The 22,466-nt window shown below is 40.7% G+C and overlaps 1 protein-coding gene across 1 annotated transcript; it reads left to right on the forward strand.

Moving 5' to 3' along the window:
- Positions 1–309: 309 nt before the first annotated feature.
- On the forward strand, positions 310–21,943 carry efhd1.S (EF-hand domain family member D1 S homeolog). The gene is made up of 4 exons (XM_018265839.2): positions 310–682; positions 10,069–10,216; positions 17,008–17,142; positions 19,959–21,943. The coding sequence occupies exons 1-4, from the start codon at positions 390–392 to the stop codon at positions 20,091–20,093; spliced, it is 711 nt and encodes a 236-aa protein (XP_018121328.1). The 5' UTR covers positions 310–389; the 3' UTR covers positions 20,094–21,943.
- Positions 21,944–22,466: the final 523 nt, after the last annotated feature.

Raw genomic sequence — 22,466 nt, forward strand, 5'->3', positions numbered from 1 at the left:
TTGACTTTCCCTGGAAATGAGAGGCTTTTGGCAACAACGGCGACACACAGACAGTGATATGGGAACTGAAATCCTATTGATACGGTGAAAATCTTTGGCCACAATTCCACCTTTCTATAACTCAAATGCAGCTCCACGGGGATTCCTAATGTAGGGCTCCTGAGGGGCCTGTTGTGTCCAGTCGGTGCACTTGTTGTGGTGCTGAGGGGAATATGTGGGGCGGAAGAAGGCTGCATTGAGGTCTGACAGAGGAAAAGTTTGCTCTCCCCTCCCTCCCTGTCACTCCCCCTCCCTCCCTCCTCCTTCCCCATAGTCTCTCCAGAAACTTTTCAAGCAGTTGAGTGAGTGAGCGAGGCAGCCTGTCACTGTCCGAAGCCCCTGCTGCAGCCATGGCAGAGACAGAGCTGGCCCAGAAGCTGCAGCGCCGACTGGTTCTGGAAGATAACGAGCCCCCCACGGACGCAGTCGAGGAGCAGTCGCTGGAGCAGCAGCACCAGAATGGAGAGGAGAAGGTGCTCACTTCCAATGCTGACTCCGAACTGAGTGCCAAACTGAACAGGAGGCAGGACATCAACACTGGCAATGTGGTGCCAGCCAACCGGGCCAACATCTTCAACCCTTACACCGAGTTCAAGGAGTTCTCCCGAAAGCAGATCAAGGACATGGAGGAAATGTTCAAAAAGTGAGTGTGGCATATGCGCAGCCTGGTAGCCCCTCAGCCTGGTAGCCACTCACTATGACCACTTACACTCGAGGGGCAACCAATGCCCTCAGCTTACATCTCCCCTTTTATCAGTCAGTACAGACCCAATCTTATACTACTGCCACCCTGCCCATAGAATCCATATGAGAGGCAGATGGGCATGGGTACACTATTCTGCTGCCACTGTCCATTCACAACCCTAGCCAAACACAACCCTAGCTAATCACAACCCTAGTCAATCACAACCCTAGCCTGTAACATGGAGCCTGGCCGGGCACACTGATGCTTTATCTATCTATCTATCTATCTATCTATATATAAATATATATATATATATATATATATATATATATATATATATATATATATATATAAAGTTCCTGTGGGGCCGCACTCCGCTAAACTGTTTCAAAGTCGGGTGCAAGGTAAAAAAGATTACATACTGTAGAAAAGACCAGCAGCACCGATATATTTTGTGCAAAAATTCAAGTGTATTGAAAATGCATGTACAGCCAATGTGACGTTTCGGTTTCGGTCCTCTCAGGGACCTTTCTCAAGGCAAGGTCCCTGAGAGGACCGAAACGTCACATTGGCTGTACATGCATTTTCAATACACTTGAATTTTTGCACAAAATATATCGGTGCTGCTGGTCTTTTCTACAGTATATATATATATATATATATAGATATATAGATATATATATATATATTTATCCTGATCCTATTTTTTACTCTGTAACCGTTGTTTGTTAAATTAATGTACAACCGCTGTTTGTTGAATGTAAACACCAGATAAAATGCATAGCTATTAAAGACCATACTGTATGTAATACCTGATCCTATTTTTGTACTCTGTAACCCTTGTTTGTTAAATTAATGTACAACCGCTGTTTGTTGAATATAAAGCACAGCGTTATTTGCTGGTGCTATATAATCAGTGATGATGTGGGTTGGTGGGAACTGAAGTTCAGCAACAGCAATTTAGCAAGTTGTGCTCAGTTTTAATATTTGACCGCAACCTTGCTGCTCATTTCATATAATGAAGTATTTTTCAGAGAGATGGAAGTTCCGTAGAGAGTATTTTGGTCAGACAGCAGTTACACCCCGGCTGAACAGGCAGCAAAGAAAATCATGCTGTCTGGCGACTTTCACTTTGGGGTATATGGATCATTCAGCCAATCCGGAAATAGATGAGGCTGCATTTCCAATGAATGATTCAGACTGTCAACCAGTGGGCCAATCCGTGTCATATCCGTGAGGTTGGTCAGTGTCTTTATACGCCCTGAACCTATTCCTTTCCCAGTAGTGTTTGGGGAGATCCCCCAATTGCATTTACTAATTGTAAATAACAGTGGGCACCAAACTTTCATTTTGTTTGGCACCTACATGCTAGTCAGATCTAATATATTTGTATAAAGATCCTTCTAAAGTTGCAGATTGTGATTTTTAAACTCAAGGGCTGGTCCTGCGCAATACGTTTTAATAAAAATGTGTCTCTGTCATTCCAGCATGAAAAAGGGGTTAATAGTTGCCCTCAGGGCCAAATGACATGAAGTCAGGTTGGATCATTAGCAGCACCTGACGGACTGAAATCTCCCTAATTCCACCCCGTGCAGCCAGTATCTCCTGTGTCTGTGAATAAGCAACATAACTTCTATCCCTTCCTTATTCTGGGTGAGCCTCTGACTGATTCATTCTACTTCCCCCCTACCACCCCCAGCCTCATAACTTCTCCATTTGTAAGAACAGATAGACACGTGGGTGGGGACAGGATATTAACATTACTTTTTGGCCCTGCACCCCGTAAGTGTGTAGAACTATAGAGGATGGATATGAGGCTGGCAGTGCCAGGGACACAATAGTTTATCTGTTACCTTGACAAATGCTGCTGTACACTTAGGGTCCTGCCACTTGCCTGGTATCCATTTCCCCCCTTGGTGAACCTGTGCCAGACTTTCTTTGCTGGGGGAATGCTTGGCAATTCTAGTGCAACAGCTAGTGGGGTCACAGGTTAAGGGCTCTTACACACGGCCGTTCCGACCTGCGCTCCCCTGCGTTCCGTTTTTTGGCGTTCAGCCGCAGGGGAGCGCAGGAATAGACGCAAGTCATGATTTGAAATGGGGCTGTACTCACGAAGGCGCGTGTAGGCGCCGAACGCAGGAAAAATGCAGCATGTTGCGTCTGAACCTGCGTTCGGCGCCTACACGCGCCTTCGTGAGTACAGGCCCATTTCAAATAATGACTTGCGTCTATTCCTGCGCTCCCCTGCGGCTGAACGCCAAAAAACGGAACGCAGGGGAGCGCAGGTCGGAACGGCCATGTGTAAGAGCCCTAAATGCGCGTGAATCAGCATAGCACACACACCCCATTTACCTAAATCAATAATGCTATTAACTAGTGTAGTAACTACCGGGGGAGCAGGGGGTGCGATTGGACCAGGACCCGCACCCCCTCAGGGCCCCCCGGCAGCTTGCGCCATGAATTCTGGGGGATTCCCTGCTGATTCCGGACGGTTCTGGGTGTAACCATTAGTTACGTTACTGCTATTAACTTTTCCTGTAGACAAGACCAACATGGGGATGAGCATTAGAACACTCAAGCAGTCAGTTGAGGGGGAGGGGCAGAGTAAAAGGCACTTTGTTGCCATGAAGATCCGAATCACAGTTTCGATGCATTTTGTGTCCGTTTAATTATGGCAAAGGAGTGTGTGAATCGAAGACATTAATCTCTTAAAGGAACAGTAACACCAAAAACTGAAAGTGTTTTAAAGAAATGGCAGTATAATTTAGTGTTGCCCTTAACTGGTAAAACTGACGTGTTTGCTTTAGAAACACAACTATAGTCTATATAAATAAGCTGCTTTGTAGCCATGGGGGCAGCCATTCAAGCACAGGATATTATCTGCTGTGTATCCTGTGCCTTTTCTCCTTTTTCAGCTTTGAATGGCTGCCGCCATGGATACACAGCAGCTTGTTTGTTGCGTTTCTGAAGCAAAGACACCAGTTTTACCAGTTTAGGGCAACAGTACATTACATTTTCATTAGTTTAAGGCATTTTAATTTTTTGGTTTTACTCTTCCTTTAAGTGCCCCAACACTGACAACATGCCCCGAGTGCCACCTCACTCTGCTGCGTGGTGATTGACTAACACTATATATATAAAAGAGGATTGTAAGTACATTGCTGAAGTAAACAGTGTATAGATAGCAATAGGAGCAGTGTGTGTGCACAGGAGGGATACTGTGGCTACCTGTTCTCCTCCTTGCTTTGGTTAGGCTGTGCTTGCTCTGCTGAGTCCTGCACTGTTGGTTGGTTCCCCCCGGGGCATGCACACAAGGGGGCAAATTCACTAAGCGCCGAAGCGCCGAACGCTAGCGTTAATTCGTTCTCGTTACTGTGCAAATTCGCTAACGAACGCTGGCGTAGTTCGCTAGTGTTACTTCGCACCCTTACACCTTGCGCAGTGTACTGAATGCTACCTTTTACGCTAGACTTCCTTCGCCAAGTCAGACCTGGCGAAGCGCAATAGAGTAGATAGGGATTGTTTCAAAAAAAGTAAAAAATTTTTCTAAGTCCCAAAAAACGCTGGCGTGTTTTCTACATTATGGGTGATAGGCTGAAAAAGATCGAAAAAAATTTTGGGGCCCCCCTCCTTCCCCCCTACATTTCCTGACTCATGGCAACTTACCTAGACAGTGGGCACATGTGTAGGGCAAAATAAAATTTTTATTTGATGATTTGAAGGTTTTCTAGGCATTTGTAGTGCTGATACGTATTCCTCCATTGAAATTTGAATTTGGCGCCGTATGCAAATTAGCCTAGCGTAACTTCGCTTTACATAGCGAATCAACGCTAGCGCAACTTTGCAACCTTACGCTACCCCTGAGCGCAACTTCGGATTTTAGTGAATTTGCGGAGCGCTGGCGAAACTACGCCTGGTGAAGTGCGGCGAATTTGCGCCTGGCGCAACTTCGCATCTTAGTGAATTTGCCCCAAGGTCTCTCAGGTCAGTGTGTGAGTTTGAGCCTTACTCCATCTGATTGCACTAATGAGGATGGTGCAGGGTGTGTGTGGCTGAACGTGGAAACACTTGTCGTGCAGCTCTGTGAATGTCACTGACAATCTCAGCTTTGTGATCCTGCAGCACTGTCACTGGGGCCCGTGGAACAGCTGCTTCATACTATTGATGTTGCTGGCTGTCTTGTCATGAGTGTAGCTATGCTACTAACCCTTCCCATTCCGTAATTCTGGATAATGGATCCCATACCTCTATTACATGTTGGACCAACTGACTTGGCTGATCTACACTGCAGTCTTCCTTTGCTACAGTTCCACTCCCAAGTCTTGCTATAGTGTTAATTGGATGTGTGAGTTCAGACCAAGCCCAGTCCATGGCACAATCGAAAGGGCCGCATATCAAAATCTGTTTGGACACAGCTAAGGCTAAATTTATGCCCCTATGGGAGTGCCAGTTTGGTCCATTTGTGCTGCTCTACTAAATCTCATTTGGATGTTCTCGCCAAAGTTGCAGTTGGTCTGAATGGCTGTTCTCTCTTGAAGTTTTTCTGACTTCAGCAGAAGTGAGTTCCAATACACTGATCCCACGTCTCAGATCTAATAGACTTTAAATGGATACTGTCATGGGAAAATTTTTTTTTTTTTTAAATGAATCAGTTAATAGTGCTGCTCCAGCAGAATTCTGCACTGAAATCCATTTCTCAAAAGAGCAAACTGATTTTTTTATATTCAATTTTGAAATCTGACATGGGCTAGACATATTGTCAATTTCCCAGCTGCCCCAAGTCATGTGACTTGTGCTCTGATAAACTTCAATCACCCTTTACTGCTGTACTGCAAGTTGGAGTGATATCACCCCCTCCCTTTCCCCCCTAGCAGCCAAACAAAAGAACAATGGGAAGGTAACCAGATAGCTCCCTAACACAAGATAAAAGCTGCCTGGTAGAGCTAAGAACAACACTCAATAGTAAAAACCCATGTCCCACTGAGACTCCTTCAGTTACATTGAGAAGGAAAAACAGCAGCCTGCCAGAAAGCATTTCTCTCTTAAAGTGCAGGCACAAGTCACATGACCAGGGGCAGCTGGGAAGCTAACAAAATGTCTAGCCCCATGTCAGATTTCACAATTGAATATAAAAAAATCAGTTTGCTCTTTTGAGTGCAGAATTCTGCTGGAGTAGCACTATTAACTGATGCGTTTTGAAAAAAACATGTTTTCCGATGACAGGATCCCTTTAAAGAAAGTCTACAAGACCCGAAGTTTTCCTTCAGGGGAAATCTGAACTCTGAAATAGCTGTTGGTTGTTTTAAGCTGTTTAAGCCATAGACGCAAAGATCCGGTCGCACGAATCGAGGATTCGTACGATTTTCGGACCGTGTGTGGAGAGTCCCGAAATTTTTCGTCCGGCAGAGATCAGTCATTTGGTCGAACGGACAGGTTTCTGTCGGCTGCCTATAATTTCTCTGCATGTATTGCCGATCGTAAGATTTTCAGTGGGAGACTGTCACTAGCTTTGGTCGGACATAACTTTCGAATGATTGCTGTCAGGGGCAGAACATCGGCTGATATGTTCTTTTCTACTTTACTTGATCTGAATGGTTAGTGGCAGGTCGGGAGATGGGGACGTCCAATCATTCCAGGATTCGAACTACCGGATCTTTGCATCTATGGCCAGCTTTAGCCTCTATATGCACAGGTGTAGGACCTGTTATCCAGAATGCTCCGGACCTGGGGTTTTCCGGATAATGGATCTTTCCGTAATTTGGATCTTCATACTTCAATTCTACTAAAAAATCATTTAAACATTAAATAAACCCAATAGACTGGTTTTGCTTCCAATAAGGATTAATTATATCTTAGTTTGAATCAATTACAAGTTACTGTTTTATTATTACAGCGAAAAATGAAATCATTTGGATTTTATCCATATTTGGATAAAATGGATTCTTTGGGAGATGGTCATTCCGTAATTCTGAGCTTTCTGGATAACGAGTTTCCAGATAACGGATCCTGTACGGCAATTCCATGGCAGAGAGCAGACTGCAGTCTGCAAACATTTGTCTGTATTTGCCTGACATTCCATGTAGGGAATTTTCCCATCTTTATCTATGGAGAAATTTCTTGACAAGTTTCAACAGTCGCAACATTCCAGAGAGTGCCTTGTTGTGCCAGAAAATGCATGCCTGTGACAGATTTCTCTTATCATCCTTCACTTTGCACGTGGGCTCTTAGTGGGCTTTCCAAAAAATATATAAATCTTATCACTATTTGGGAGATTTCAGAAACAGGTCATTTTCGAGACTGCAAGACTTGGCATTTCTGTTATAAGACTATCCATTCACAAAGTAACGTGTGCCTTGCTCCTTCTCACAGACACTGCATTACTCAATCTAGGAAGTAGTCTGACCTCTTTGTGATGAGTTTGTTGGCATTATTTTCTATTAACAGCAAATATAACCTTATTGGAGATGTGGTGCTTGAAGACATGATAGTTTCCCTTTAAAACTAGGCAATCTTTGTAAAGTCAGACATTAAAGGATACATTTTGTGTAAAAAATAAGAATGTACCAGTGTGTTATACTCATACAGGCTGATTTATTGAATATTTCTGCAAAAATCCTAATAATCCCTTTCACTTCCTTCTCTTCCACTTCCTGCTTCCTGAATTCCCTGGGTGTGAAGGGGAGCTTGCGGGACTCAGCACATTGCACTGTAGGACAGGAACCAATGAGCAGCTAGCAGGACCTGATGGGGAACTGAAGCATGTCTTTGCTTGTGTGACTGCAGGGATGTGATTGGCTGTCCCCCTCCTACTGTGCTTCTGGCAGGGACTGTTAGGACCCGCCCACCCCTCATTTAAAACAGGGACCAGTGAACATCTATAGGGAGCTCAGATAAAGGGGCTATTTTTAAAGATAATACTAATTTTTAGCACCATGTAAAAGCAACATGATATACAGTATTACTTATAATTGCCTACACAATTAGGGTTTATTCATTTATCATATATGTCTCCTTTAAACTTTGCTTTTTCCATATTGCTTAGATTTTAGGAAGAATTAACAGGGAAATATTGTATTTCATTGTCAAGAAAAAATAGACCAATACAGATTTTTGTACAATATAGATAGATGAAAGCCATGGGGCTGGTATCTAAAGATTACTGGTCCCAACAGCAAAATCATTTTAGAGCCCCTCTAAGCATCAGGCATTTTCAGCAAGTATCAGTCATAGGGTCAACTTAGCCTTTAGCTTGTCCTGTCCCCCCACTGGCATCCAGTATGGCTTTATCTCACTGCACTGAATGCCTTGGTCCTCTTGCAAAGTAGTATCTTAAGCAGAGCTGAGATTGGATTTTGCCCCCACCCAAGCCTGATATCAATGCTACAGTGACAGTACTGCTAGATGAGCATTGTTTGTAATGTGCACTGAGTGCTGGGAAGAATTTTATAATAGGGATGCACTGAATTCATTTGGCCGAATACTTCACGAACGATTGAGCCGAGTCCTGAACCAAATCGGCATATGCAGATTAGTATACAAAAGGAGAAAAAGATAAATAAAAAGTTAAAAAATGTGTAACTTCATTGTTTCACACGATTTTTAAAAAAGGCTGAATACTAGCCGAATCCTGAACTGAATCCTGCATTTGGTGCATCACTATTTTATAGTCATAATGACATATTCTTGTTAAATTGTCTTTAAAGGAGAAGTAAAACATAAAACACTTGTGGGGTGCCAGTATGTTCACCCCCTTAGTGAGTCAAAATGCTAACACTACTGCCCAGACCAATCGGGTGCTTTAAATTAGCCTGTGGTAGGTGCATGTGGCATATAGTACTTTGCCTGCTGTTTTAACCTTTACTTCTCCTTTAATTATCTTTCAGGCAACAAGGTGACTGAAGTTAGTGATTACAAATATCTGAGCTGCCCTGTGTGCTGCGATATTTCATATTTTGGCCCGTGGGACCTTGGCGACGCAGAGCCTGGGTGCTGTAAAATGTGTGTAATGATTAATCTGGCAGAATAAAGCAGCCCTTTATCTGCAGATCGTTTGGCTGCACCATGTATTAAACAAACATACAGAATAGATCCAGTACACCATTATACCTTGTTCTTGAGAGTAAGCGAACGCAGATTGGCGTGATTAGAGGGCATTTCCATACTGACGTTTGAATTCTGTTGCTGGGTTAATCCTAACTAAAGCTGCTGTTTTATTCATTCCATTTCCTATATATATATATATATATATATATATATATATATATATATATATATATATATATATATATATATATATATATATATATATATATATATATATATATATATATATATATATATATATATATATATATACATACAGTATATATATATAGTTTTGTGGTGGAAAATCATGCAGTAAAAGCTGTTGCTGTGATTTTTTTTCTATACAACAAATCTATACGGGATAGGGCCTTTTTTTTTTTTTTTTTTTTTTTAAATACTGTGGCGTAACCTTAAACCTGCAAATGTACTACATTGACAGTATGACACTTCTCCAACTTCACTGTAGGCAGGAAGGGGGTTAAAAAAATATAAATAAATATATCGTAATCGTAAATTTAGATCGATCTTCTGAACACTTTTGCATTTTCTATTAAATTTCTGTTTAGTGGTTTCAGCTCTCCCTGACCATTGGCCCAGAGCCATATTGTTGGGTTAGGCTGATTTAGCCTAGCATGTGAGTGGCAACAATCTGACCTTGGCATGTATTCTTGGCTCTACTTTTGGGCAGCCCAGTGTAATTTTCTCACCATGTAATGTCACATACATCCTGGAAACACACACACGTGCCTGTGGCAGTACAGGTGCCCATGTTAGGAAGCATGCCTACAAGTAGTACCCTAATGTAAGCTGGTCAGGATATCATACAAACCTTAAAGGAGAAGGAAAGGCAGTATTTAGTTTGGCAAAAGTTAAGCACCCACAAGTGATTCTATACACGCACCTGACACCCCAGGCAAGCAGAAAACTGCACCAGCCCGGGGCTCTTTCAGCGACCACCTGCTTCTTCTTTAAAAGCCGAACTTTAACTAAGTCGGCTATTTCGTCACACTGGGATGAACAAAGAAGAAGAAAGAAGCCGATCACTCCGTGGTGCTCGCTGGAATAACCCCAGGCCGGTGCAGTTTTCTGCTGATAGGAGCACCAACCCGGGGTATGTAAGTATACCAAGTACTCACTTGGGTTGCCTAACTTTTGGCACCCCCAAATAAATAGGCCTTTCCTTCTCCTTTAATGTGTAATGTGTTGCCACCTTGTTTGACGACTCTTTTGAAATGGTAAAGTTCTCTCAATTGTTGTAGGTATGATTCCGGAAAAGATGGCTTTATTGATATGATGGAGCTGAAGTTTTTGATGGAGAAGCTGGGTGCCCCACAGACTCATCTTGGACTTAAGAACATGATAAAGGAAGTGGATGAGGATTTTGACAACAAGCTGAATTTCCGAGAGGTAAGCTCGTCTGCATGCACAAAAAATTATTTTTTAAATGTTTCATGTCCCCAATCAATGGACTTACTACTCGCTGTCATTGCTACCTGCACATCAATTGAGATTTCTTGCACAGGGTGATTCCCTGTGTGCAATGCGACCTGGGCAATAAAGTATATTGCATAGGGCTTGTATACACGTTACAGCAGTGAACCCCAACCTGTGGCTCGTGAGCAACATGTTGCTCACCAACTTCTTGAATGTTGCTCCCAGTGGAGCTTATTTTTGAATTCCTGGTTTGGAGGCATGTTTTGGTTGCATAATAACCAGGTGTACTGCCAAACTGCCTGTGGGCTGCCAGTGCACATAGCGCAACCAATTGGCCAATCACAGCACTTGTGATGCACCATCCAGGAACATTTTTCATGCTTGTGTTGCTCTCCAACTCTTTTTACATCTGAATGTTGCTCATGGGTAAAAAAGCATTGGGGTTAGATCATTCACAGCATCTCCAAGTCACAGGCGGCAGTTAGTGACGTTGCTTTACTTGGGGAGTTTTGACAGATTTTGTGTAGGTTTTTCTTTGATGCTTTCTATCTAACCTATGTTTTAAAGTCATCTCTGGAGCTCTTTCTAATGCTTTTTTGTCTCATGTGTAAACGGACCAGTATGTTAATGTGACATATTGGAATTGCAATGCTTGATATGCTAATAGTTTGAAGCAGTGGCCAGTTGTCTGGGAAAGCTGCCATGCGCCCTTATCTTAAGTTTGAATTCAGCTCCCGACCTCCAGGAATCGGAGAACATGTCCTGAATCTCAGTGTTTGCTAAAAACTAGTAACATTTGTTGCTTTATGAATGGGGCCTCTATGAAATCAATGCTAAACAAGATGTGTACAGAGAAAGCTATTGTTCCACAAAACAGAGTGATCAGATCCGGTATGAGCAGTTAAACTAGATTTGTGTGCTAAGCAGCTTCTAATTATTACACGTCAAACAATCATCACACATAAAGAATGTGAAAGTGTGGGCATTCCCTTGTGTGTTATTGGTAATTATCAGTACTATGAATTGAATTGCCTTTGAGTTACTCAAAAAATAATATATAGTATGTAGTAGGTTTTTACTCTACAATAACCCTTTTTGTGCAGTATTGTTCATCAAGGGAAGTGCTCTTTTCCTTCACCTACAGGATTGATTTACCCTTTAGCCAGTGACACCTTCAGGGGTTTGAGATACTTAAAAATCTGTAAGCCTTTATATATTTCTGCTTCTGTATCTAAATGTTTTGCCCAGAGGCCAATGATCAGGACCTAATATGGGCCTATTCAGATCCATTGGGAGACGACTACATCAATGCTTTATACATTATATGATGTACTCGTTCGGCAATGGAAACAAGCAGATTGTTTACCGATATGCAAGTATTGAGGTGAGAAATATTGAATCTTAATTGCTGCAATTCCAGGCTTCCGATCGAGGACCACATCAACACACAGATGCTTAAATGAGAAGGAAAGGTTAAAACTAAGTAAGCTTTATCAGAAAGGTCCATATAAATACACCAGTAAACCCTCAAAGTAATGCTGCTCTGAGTCCTCTGTCAAAAGAAACACAGCATTTCTTTCCTTCTATTGAGTATACACGGGCTTCCTGTTTCAGGCAGGAAGTGATGTCACAGCAAGCTTATATGGCAGCTTCTATCCTAAACAAACAGAGACAGTGTCTACAGTTGTTTACTCAGGTATGTTAAAGTATTCTGCAGAATAAATATAGCGTTCTAGCTTGCACTATTGTGGCTAATCTGTTGGCAATAAACTGTCTTGGAGCTTTCCTTCTCCTTTAAGCCTTAGTCTTAGCTTTCAACACCTCCTTATGAGCTGATAAAAGGAATTCATAATTCCTTGCCTGCTCTTTTCAGTGGCAAATTTTGCACTGATACTGGGTGAATAATTTTGTGCTATAATTTTGTTTTTTTTTCTGTAAAACTCACAAATTAAGAAGATGGGCCTAATTTAAGCAGTGTTTCAGTTGGCCTTCATCGTTTATTTTGTATTTATTTTTTTTAATTAGAAGCCTTTGTACGTTGGCTCCCAGGGTCCGTTAGGGTCACTGACCCTGGGAACCAAACACAGACTGACTGCGAGTCTTCATTTTGTTTGATTTTTTTTTTTTCTAGTTTATCCATTTGAAAGCTATTAGCCATGATCTTGTTAGAGATCAAAATGTAAGAATAAGAAATCATGTTATGACTGTCGGCATTCGTGCTCTGAGGCCTGACTTCTATCTATTTCCTTTTCAGGTGACTGAAATACAAACAGCTCTTGAGTTGTGTCAGTGTTTCATTGTTACTTCATAAGAGCACTTCAGTTTAAACATAAACACTGTAACATCAGTAATTCAGTTACTTTACATCTTAGAAGAATTTATTTATTTTCTTGTTTATTGGGTTGCTTATCAGGGAGGGGTTGCTGCCTTGTTCGTAATCAATCTTTCACTGTCACTCAAATTCTGCTGTAGTATTTGAATGCTGATATTAAGACATTATTGGCCAAGAGCCAGTACCCCCAAATATATACTGTATCTAACTGGGGATTCTCTTATCAGATCCACTGACTGAATGCATTGGAACTATACTTTGTTTATAATAGCTTGGGAATAGGGTTAGGCCCATTTCTTTGCAAGTGTGATATTGTTAACAGGGAGATGTAAGAATGAAAAAGCAATCAATTTTGGAAAGAGCTTTCCCATAAGCCAGACCTTGCAAATAAATAAATAAATAAATAAATAAAAAAAAAAGCTAAAAGAGGGAGGTTTTGTTGGTATGTGCATGAAGCTCGGCTCAGTTAGTGGGAGGCCTTGGGTGGTTCCTGTTCTCTCTCTTTTTTCCTCTAGTGCTTCTCCCCTGCTGGCTCTGATCCAGTTCTGCCAATTTATAGTAGGGGCTGAACTGCTTGCTTAATCTGCTGCACAACAGCCCTCGCCCACCCAGTCACACCCATACTGTTCTGATGCTTCTCATGCCCACCGGCTTCATATAACATGGAGGGGATACAGAAAGAAAAGCATGGGGTAGTTGCCTAGGTGCAACGACTTACTAAGAGGACTTAGACAAAGTGTTAGCTCCATGTTCAGTAGTAAAACACAACCTGAGCCCACAATTAGCCCTGAAATTTCCCACCACTTGCCTTTTATATCCTGTGAAGCCAATCACATACAGCCAATGAGGAGAAACTAGGAGTAATTTACCACACACAGAGTAGGGTGCAAAGTGCAAACCACCATATTTTTTTGCAGGCATAGGTCTCTGCACTGTGCACCTCCTTCATGAATACAGTGTTGCTAGGCTTCAGCAGTGCTGTACTCACGAGGAGCAGGCGCTTAGGTGTCCAGCGTCCCACCACCTAACTATATTCATACGTTCAGCTTCCAGTTAACTATGGTAAAAAGTGATCCCTTAGTTGCCAATAAATTCATGTAGGTTCCCCAAGGCTGAAAAGTGATTTACCAGAATTCATGTGTTTAGTCCAGCCTTGCTTCTGATATTTGCCTTTTCACTCATTTAATGTTTTTGTAAATAAGTGTTTTTGTGTTTTAAAGGCTCAGGGGTGGGGTGTTTGTACAGTGGTTTAAGTGTTTTTAGGCTGATTTGCTTACAAGTCCTTCAGGTCAGCTTTTTTCCTCTCCTCCCTTGTGGTTTGTATAGCGGTGTCAGGCTTTAAACCTTTAAGTGTCCTTTAAGCACAAAGAGGTGTTACAAATAATGGTAGAATGGAGGACATTATAAGGGTGAAGTCCATAGACTTGTGTATGGCACTTTTTTAATGCAAGATTATGACATACAGAATGTAAGGTACAGTATATACTTTAATAAATGGCATAAGCTTTTGTGGTTCTAAAGTTCCTTCTTTATTTATTGTTGTGCCAATAAGATCAATTTCCCCCCACCTATCTGTAGGCTTCCTTTTCACTAATTGTTAAGATTCATCAACCCATCTTTGCAGTATCACTTTTTTCAAGTACCTTTTCTCAAACCTTTGCTTATTTATCTTCTATTTTTTCATCCCATAAATATGATGAAACTCTGTCACTGCCTCTCCTTTACCCCTCTGGGTGGATTTAGGAACTGAGGGATGGTTGTACAACAGCATAAGGCTCATGTTTGGATACTTCTAGAGCAGTAATAGTAGTAGGAATGTTATTGAAAGAGACAGATACATCACAGCATTGGCAGTGGTATCAGATCGGTTTGGTTGTTGTGTACAAAATGCAATAAATTTAAAGAAAAAAGTCCCAGTGTAAAGCCAATAAGTTTATAGTCTCACCAGTAGTACGTGGGGTCTGGGTGCTCATGCCCCAGACAGCTAGAGGTGGAGGTATCCTACCAAAAGAGAAAATGTCAGGCACTCACAGATCCCACAAACAGACTTGTAAAAAACTGAAAATTTTATTTTAGACCACAAAAAAGTTAATACATAGCTTTACGCGTTTCATGCCTCTAGGCACTTAATTATAGGCTAAACAAGAAGCATACAGGTATACCAGATACAGGTATATACCCCAAACCCATCAATCACCAGAATACCTTAAAGGGGACCTGTCACCCAAAAAAAAGTCCAAGTCCTATTTTATAATGTTAATCAAGCAAAATTAACTTTATTTACACTGTATGAATCTCGTTTACATCTAGTAAATTCATAATTATAGCAAGCAGGCAGCAGCCATTTTATGGACACTGTTATTAAGGCAAGCCTTCTATCATCTCAGAATCTCAGGGAAAATGCTGAATGGAAAGGGAAAGTAATTTCTTACCCCACCTCTATGCCTAAGGCATAGAGGAGGGGTAGACAATATTTGATTGACAGCTGAGATTTTTAAACGAGTTTACAACAGCTATGAATGCTTTAATAAAAAAAGAATTTGGATTTCATGTTTAATTTGAAAATAACTTTTATTATACAGCTTTTTATGTCTGGGTGACAGGTCCACTTTAATTAACCAATAGAAAAGAAGTGGGGAGGGGCATTAAAAGCAATATGTAAACAAGAAGATCCAAGGGCATATACCCATAGTAAATCATTTCTGATTAACAAATATCAACAAAAATATAGTGGTAAAATGTTCGAGAATATATATATTGAAACAGTATTATAAAACGTTCCTAACAAATCATCATTTATAGGTCATTCATAATGACAGAAAGTATTGCAAAACCCTGTGTATGGTTTGGTTTGCCTAATTCATATTATCATTGTCGATTACTAAGTGACAATATTCCAAAAAAAATATGAGCAAACCAACCCTAAAGATTGAATTAGAAGTGTATGTCCCTTTTGGTAATCCCCTGCTATTGCTTTAAAATTTTTTATTATTATTAACACTTATTATTATTATTATTATTAACAATTATTGTTAAGTATAGCGTGTCAACATATTCCACACTGCTGTACTCTAAGGGGCTGATTTATCAAGGGTCAAATTTCGAGGGTTAATAAACCCTCGAATTCGACACTCAAAGTAAAATCCTTTGAATTAGAATATCGAATTCAGTATTTAGCGCAAATACTTCGATTGAACAATTGAATAAAAATCATTCGATCAACGTTAAAATTGTAATTGATCGATCAAAGGATTTTTATTCGATCATAAAAACCTTAGAAAAGTGCTTGGGAAGGTCCCCATAGGCTAACATTGAACCTCGGTAGGTTTAAACTGCCGAAGTATGTAGTCTAAGTATTTTTTAAAGAGACAGTACTTCGATGGTCGAAGTACCCAAAAAAATACTTTGGAAATCGAAGTGCCGCAAGTGCATTGGCGCAGGCGTTTTTTCATTGAAGGCGGCAGAAGACACGGGGAAGCAGTTTGGGGAGATTAGTCGCCCCAAAGAAGAAGGCGATTAGTCGCCAGACGACTAAATCTCCCCGAATCTGCCATGTGCCCCTGCCCTAAATGGCCTCTTTCCTAGACTTTGAAAACATTCAAAGAAATATATGAGTTTTGTGTTGTTGCTGTATCTGCTTCTTAGATTAATAATGATTCTGGCTCTGTTTTTTTTCTTTCTAAAAAGGGAAAAGAGATCACATGTGAAGCCATGTATTTTGCTGAATCATGGTGTCGGTGTGTGGGTGTGGGGGGTAAATATGATTCTGTTGGTGAAATTAGTAAGAGCAAGAGCCCAGGAAACAGTGGAACAATGGGCAATGAATAAGTATGGGCGGGGGAGCATTTGGCAGCATACCAGGATTGGAGCCTATTGGACAAGTGGTGGGGGGGGCTAAAGGGTTTGCTGACAAAAACATTAGCAAGTAGATACAAGCAACTGACCAGTAAGAAATATATATATGTATGGGACATGCTATCCAGAATGCTCAGGACCTGGGGTTTCCCGGATAACAGATCTTTCCGTAATTTGGATCTTCATACCTTAAGTCTACTAGAAAATCTTGTAAACATTAAATAAACCCAGTAGGCTGGTTTTGCTTCCTATAAGGATTAATTATATATTAGCTCAACTACAAGGTACTATTTTATTATTACAGAGAAATTATTTCTGTGGATTATTTGGATAAAATGGAGTCTATGGGAGACGGCTTTTCCATAATTTCGGAGCTTTCGGTATAATGGGTTTCTGGATAACAGATCCCATACCTGTATATGTGTGTCCATTTAATCTGAAGATATTTTCAAGTGTTCACCAGATGTCTGTATCGACAGATTGCTGTGAAACCTGGTGTTCTAATTTCTGTAGACAACCCCGAGACTGAGTGAAAGGCAAGACTTTTTGGTGAATCTTCTTTGCATTGTTTTTCCAGTTTCTACTGATCTTTCACAAAGCAGCAGCCGGGGAGCTGGAGGAGGACAGTGGCTTGCTGGCGCTGGCTAAACTTTCCGAGATTGATGTGGACGTTGAGGGAGTGAAAGGTGCCAAGAACTTCTTTGAGGCCAAGGTGAGCTGAGCAGAGTTGATGCCAATCTGGTGCCCAGCAGAACAGGGGAGTTTTAAGCTGATTCCACCAATTGGTAATAGAAATGCCCAGTGTTGACTGGGACACCAGGGGCCCACCCAAAAACCTTAGACCAGGGGCCCACCAAAGAACCATAGACCAGGGGCCCACTCTCTGTAATATTATTCTTCTTCTCCTCACTCAACCTCTATTCTCCTAGTCTCTATTCTTTACATACTGTAATCTATTATTCCATCTATTTAGCATCTTTGATCTCAAAGAAATAGGGAATGACCATGAAATAGGCCAAATGTTTAGCAGCACAAGGGCCCACAGACACCTGGGCCCACCGGGAGTTTTCCTGGTAGCCCGGTGGGCCAGTCCGACACAGGAAATGCCATGCAGGTAGGGACTAGGGACACTAGGCGGTTATGCATTATTACATTTTCAGTTAAAAAAATTGCCAATCAGCAATTCGCTTTTATATTTCTTTTGCAGTTGTAATACTGAAATCTAACTGGTTGCCACTGGTCACTCCATATATGCAGTTTATCCCATTTACTACATAACCCTAGTAATTCCCGTTCTTAACCGACAAACAAAAAAACAGCGATACACCACAATACATTTCAGATGCTAGTATAAAAACTATCCTATTGTGTATATTTTGTGGAGTTGTTGTTTAATGTGTTTGATAGTACCCTTTTATACTTACATGATAGTTTAAGATACGGTAGCTTTGCACAGTTTTGGTATGGTGTATGGAAAAAACTTGCTTTATTCCTTTACAGCATTTGCCATTATCCCAGATATAAAAAATCTACACAACCTTTAGTTTGCCTAATGTGCCCTATTTCTTCTGGCTAAAGATCAGTACTGAGTCACGTACATTGTTTTGCAGTCTCAACTAGCCAGCTGGAGGCCCCCAGGCAGTATGTGGCCCTCAGTGAGGCTTTTTTTAGGGGCCCAAGTCTACTCTAGAGCTCCACTGACCTCTTTGTATATATTATATTTCACTAAACATATATTTTTAAAGGGTTGTTCACTTTCCAAAATCCTTTTTATCCCTTTTAGTTGTTTTCTGATTTTCACTAGAAAGAAAGACTCGGCCGATTTCCATTGTTTTTTACAGTTTTTCAAGAATTCAACATTAAAGGGGAACTCCAGCTTCCAAACCAAAATTTAATAAAGAGGACCACATTACAAAGAAACCTCTAATATACCCATCACACTTCACTATTAGAAAAACGGTCACAAACAGAACATACAAAGTAAATGGAAAAAAAAGTCTTTATTTCTGGTGAACTATCTGAAGATAACTGAACTGAAAAAGACTGTTGAAAGGTGAACAACCCCTTTAAGTAGGCCTCATATTATAAAGCTCATAAAACTACACTGTCATATACTATGGAAAAGTGGGACCTGACATATCCTCAGAATGTTTGCTGATGGATTAAAATTGTCAAGGAGACTTTCCATTTTTTGTATTTCTATATAGATTAGAAGGATAAAGGGAAGTGGTGAACCCTTGCCTTGAGCACTGGGACAGGATCATGTGGAATGAGTGTGTCTTTTTTTTAATTAAGGACAGAGAAGGCCATCACTGTTATCACTACTTGCTCATAAAAGCAGGGGTGTGGAGTCAGTACATAGATACTTAGACAACTTTTCAGTATAAATTACCTCCCACTCTGATTCTGACTCTTGTTTTTAATATACTAATGTATTTTCCATGTTGATTGGAAGAATTGGAAGAACACAACATACAAGGCATCACTGCCTAAGTTTAGCAATTTTAAAGTTATATGAAGATGTCTACTTTTGGCAACAAACTAAAGAAATACTGGCTTGGAAGCTGATCTACTACCCTACTGGCCTGCACCTTTCAGCATTGGCGTAACTAGAGTGCGCCAAGCTCCCCTGCAAACAAATCTTCAGAGGGGCCCGGCCCACTCCTATCCCCATACTCCTGCCCACTTCCGTCCTGCCTCCGCCCTGCCCATATCCCACCCACTCCCTTCCCAGACCACGTTCATGCCTGCCCTACTTTTGGGCTGGAGAGATTTTTTATTAGCTATAGTGGAAGCACCCCTGTTCCCTGCCCCCCTGTGACTGTGGTGTCTGCTTCCTCTATAGTTACCCCACTGACTGAGAATACTAAAATCTATAATTCAGCCTATGTCTCTGTGGCTTTTTATTTTATTTATTAAAGAAACTACAAACATTGCCTAAACCTAAAGTTTAAACAAAATATGAAAACAATAAAGTTCAAATGGCTCAGCTGGACTTCATACTAATAAAACAACTACTCACTGGGCTTTATTCTTACAGCAGAGAAGTACTTTATTACGACTTTTATCCGTAAATTAGGACACTGCAAGATATTGTATTTTTTCATTACAACTTAAATCTATTCGGTGTTGGCACTTTTTCTCCCAGGAACCCAAAATTGCTTCAAACGCCGACACTGACTTATGAATAAAAGTAATACTACATGGTGTAACTAGGGTTGCCAACTTTTCTGGAAAAAAATACCGGCCTTCCTATATACAGTATTTATCTTTTTACCCTATTAATAATATTGGGATCAACCATAATTTTTACCGGCTACGCCGGTAAAATACCGGCCAGGTGGCAACCCTAGGTGTAACCTTACTCACATGAAATTAAGATCATGGATCTTGTTTTTTACTTGTATTGGTGTTTAGAGATAGACTGGTTAGCATAAATTTGCCCAGCCTAGCATGCCTGATCATTCTGTATATTCCATTTCCTCTTTTCTGACCCCCTCTTCTTTCTCTCTTATGTGGTGGCCACAGGTCCAGGCTCTTTCCTCATCCAGTAAGTTTGAAGCAGAGATCCGTGCAGAGCAGGAAGAGAGGAAACGGCAGGAAGAAGAGAAGAAAAACCGCAGAGCTGCCTTTAAAGAACTGAAGTCTGCGTTTAATCAGTAACTAACCATTAGTAGACAATGCACATAAGCTTCTCCCAGCTCTGCACTTCTCAACCATAATTCAGCGTGAGAGGCTCTTAAGCCTTATAAGGGCGGATAACTTTGCAACTAATCCTTTTAAAAGCAGAGAACGTTGTTCCATCTAATCTTTTATACAAGGGACCTACATTTGGCCTAACCACATTTTTTATGCGGGTATATTGCAATTCTGTATACCACATCACCATCTGTTATGCTTCTTTTCTCTTGAGTAAGTTCTTGTTCTGCTGCACCACAAGAGATAATGATTTTATTTGTACTAAACCCTTAACAGATAAGATTTCAGTGTAAAATTGTTCCTATAGCTACTACAGCTGCAAGAATCATAGGCAATCATTTTCCTTCCGTTCTTAACTGCAGCCCTGTTCTAAGGTTGCTAAAAAAAAGCAGTTGCCTAATAATTAATAGTATGGGATGTATTATACAGAAACCTGTTATCTATAAAGTACAGAAATACTGCTGTGGTCTATTAAGGAACAAATCTTAAATTTTTCACTGATTTGATTTTTCTCTTAAACATTCACTGCATATATAACTACATTCCAGCTAATCAGGGACTGAGAGTAATATTTTAAAGCATACAGACTGAAAACTATTCTGTAACCTATTCCATAAATTACAGTTCCATTGATAGCAGTTGCCTTATCACTTGCCCTATAAGAGATAGGGGCGCCCTGTTTTTTTTTTCTTAAAGACAAGGTTTCCCATTCATTATGCCTTAAATATCAATAGCAGTGCTTCTTGTTCATCTGTGCGTGGCATGCTGGGAAACTGAATAAATAAAGGGACAGTATCTATGCTAAAATTCTTTTAGGCAAACATTTGAGAACACCATGCAGGGCTTATGGTTAGCAAGCAGGCTTTCGAAAATGACCTTCTTTGGAGCCGAAAGTACTACTGGCATCACTTGGATTGGCACGAGCTGTAAACTAGAATTTACCATTAGGAACAGTCCGATGTCGACTACATGCTTGAACTATTCGTTTTTAAAAACTGCTGATAATATTGTCAGATTGTATTAGCTGTACAAAACCTGAAAGAAAGTATATTTAAAAGAGGGGCATATATATTCTTTGCTTAGGGGGCAGAGGAATCTATTTCAGAAAGAAACAAGCATATATAAAGATTCAATCCTTTCTATAATATTTGTTAGGTAAAGATTTCAAGATAAATCCTAAAAGAAGTGTTCCGTCCATTAGGTATAACGACCACAAGCTCTAATAACACTGCTCAAAGCCAGAAATATGTTTTTTGGTTCTTATTCAGGATCAGCTTCACAGCTGTGGTAACTGATATTCTAAATGGCCTGTCCAAAGAATAAGGCAGCTGGAATTCATGAAAAGAGATGCAGCAGCGGGTCCTTCCCTTCCCAATGTGTTTCGGTGTGTTAGTAAAAATCACTGTGCAAATACCCCCAATCCAAGGTGACACAGAGAGCCTACTGCACCTTTCTCTCTGCCAGGTTGCCCATTGCCCATTTAGAATATATCCAACATCTGTAAAGTTGCTACTGGATAACAAACCATTAAAAAGAGCTTTATCAACTATTGGCTGAGGGAAGAAACCAAATGAATATGAATTGTTGCTTTAGCCTCTGCTTTGAGAGAAGAACCTGCTCCGGGAATTAATTGATCCTGGTACTTAAGATGTTAATAATTGTTTTATGAATTCTATTTCCTTGTGTGACGGAGGAGGACGACCGGCACAATAACAGGATTCCAGTGCTCTGAGATTTCCAGAGTTGTGCTGAATACCTGCTGTTCTCCCTACCTTTTATATTAATATTGAAAAATAAACATTTTAATAATAAAATAATGTTGTGTTTTTTTTACCCTGTTTATTATGCAAGTCAGAGAGTGGCATGCTGCAGTAGGTTTAGTGGGAAAACATTTCTAGTGGTCTACCAGTTGGGCACTGTTAATGAAAAGGATATGTCAGAACTGTCCAGCTAAAGCCCCAATGTAGCCCTCAATAGGCTGGCTCCCAGCATGTCCCCATATCTGTAAAGACCTTTTGTTATCATTAGTATAATACTTAACCCTATACATGTGAAATAACAAATAATTTGCCTACAGCATGGTAAATGTTGGGCACAAAGTGATATATTTAAGCTAGTTAAAAGGTCTGCCATTTCTGGGGATACATCATTCAGTAGTAAAATCTGTAAGGAGGCAGGCAGCTGTTTCCAAATATATTCTACATAAAGGGACAACAGTAATTGAAGGAGAGGTGAGGATTGAAAGCACACAGCAAACAAGTGTAAAGCCAACAGGGCTGGATTTGCTGGAAACCTTCCTTCCTAGTCCCTTTCCTTACACATTCCCCTCTTGGGGAA

Source organism: Xenopus laevis, chromosome 5S (genome assembly GCF_017654675.1).
Source record: "Xenopus laevis strain J_2021 chromosome 5S, Xenopus_laevis_v10.1, whole genome shotgun sequence".
Lineage (NCBI taxonomy): Eukaryota > Metazoa > Chordata > Amphibia > Anura > Pipidae > Xenopus > Xenopus laevis.

What these genes read in the sequence shown, in the direction of transcription:
- efhd1.S (XM_018265839.2), top strand. Translation starts at nt 390, where the DNA reads ATGGCAGAGACAGAGCTGGCCCAGAAGCTGCAGCGCCGACTGGTTCTG. An exon ending in ATGGAGGAAATGTTCAAAAA is followed by an intron (nt 683 to 10,068) that starts GTGAGTGTGGCA and finishes CAATTGTTGTAG; the next exon opens with GTATGATTCCGGAAAAGATG. An exon ending in AGAACTTCTTTGAGGCCAAG is followed by an intron (nt 17,143 to 19,958) that starts GTGAGCTGAGCA and finishes TGGTGGCCACAG; the next exon opens with GTCCAGGCTCTTTCCTCATC.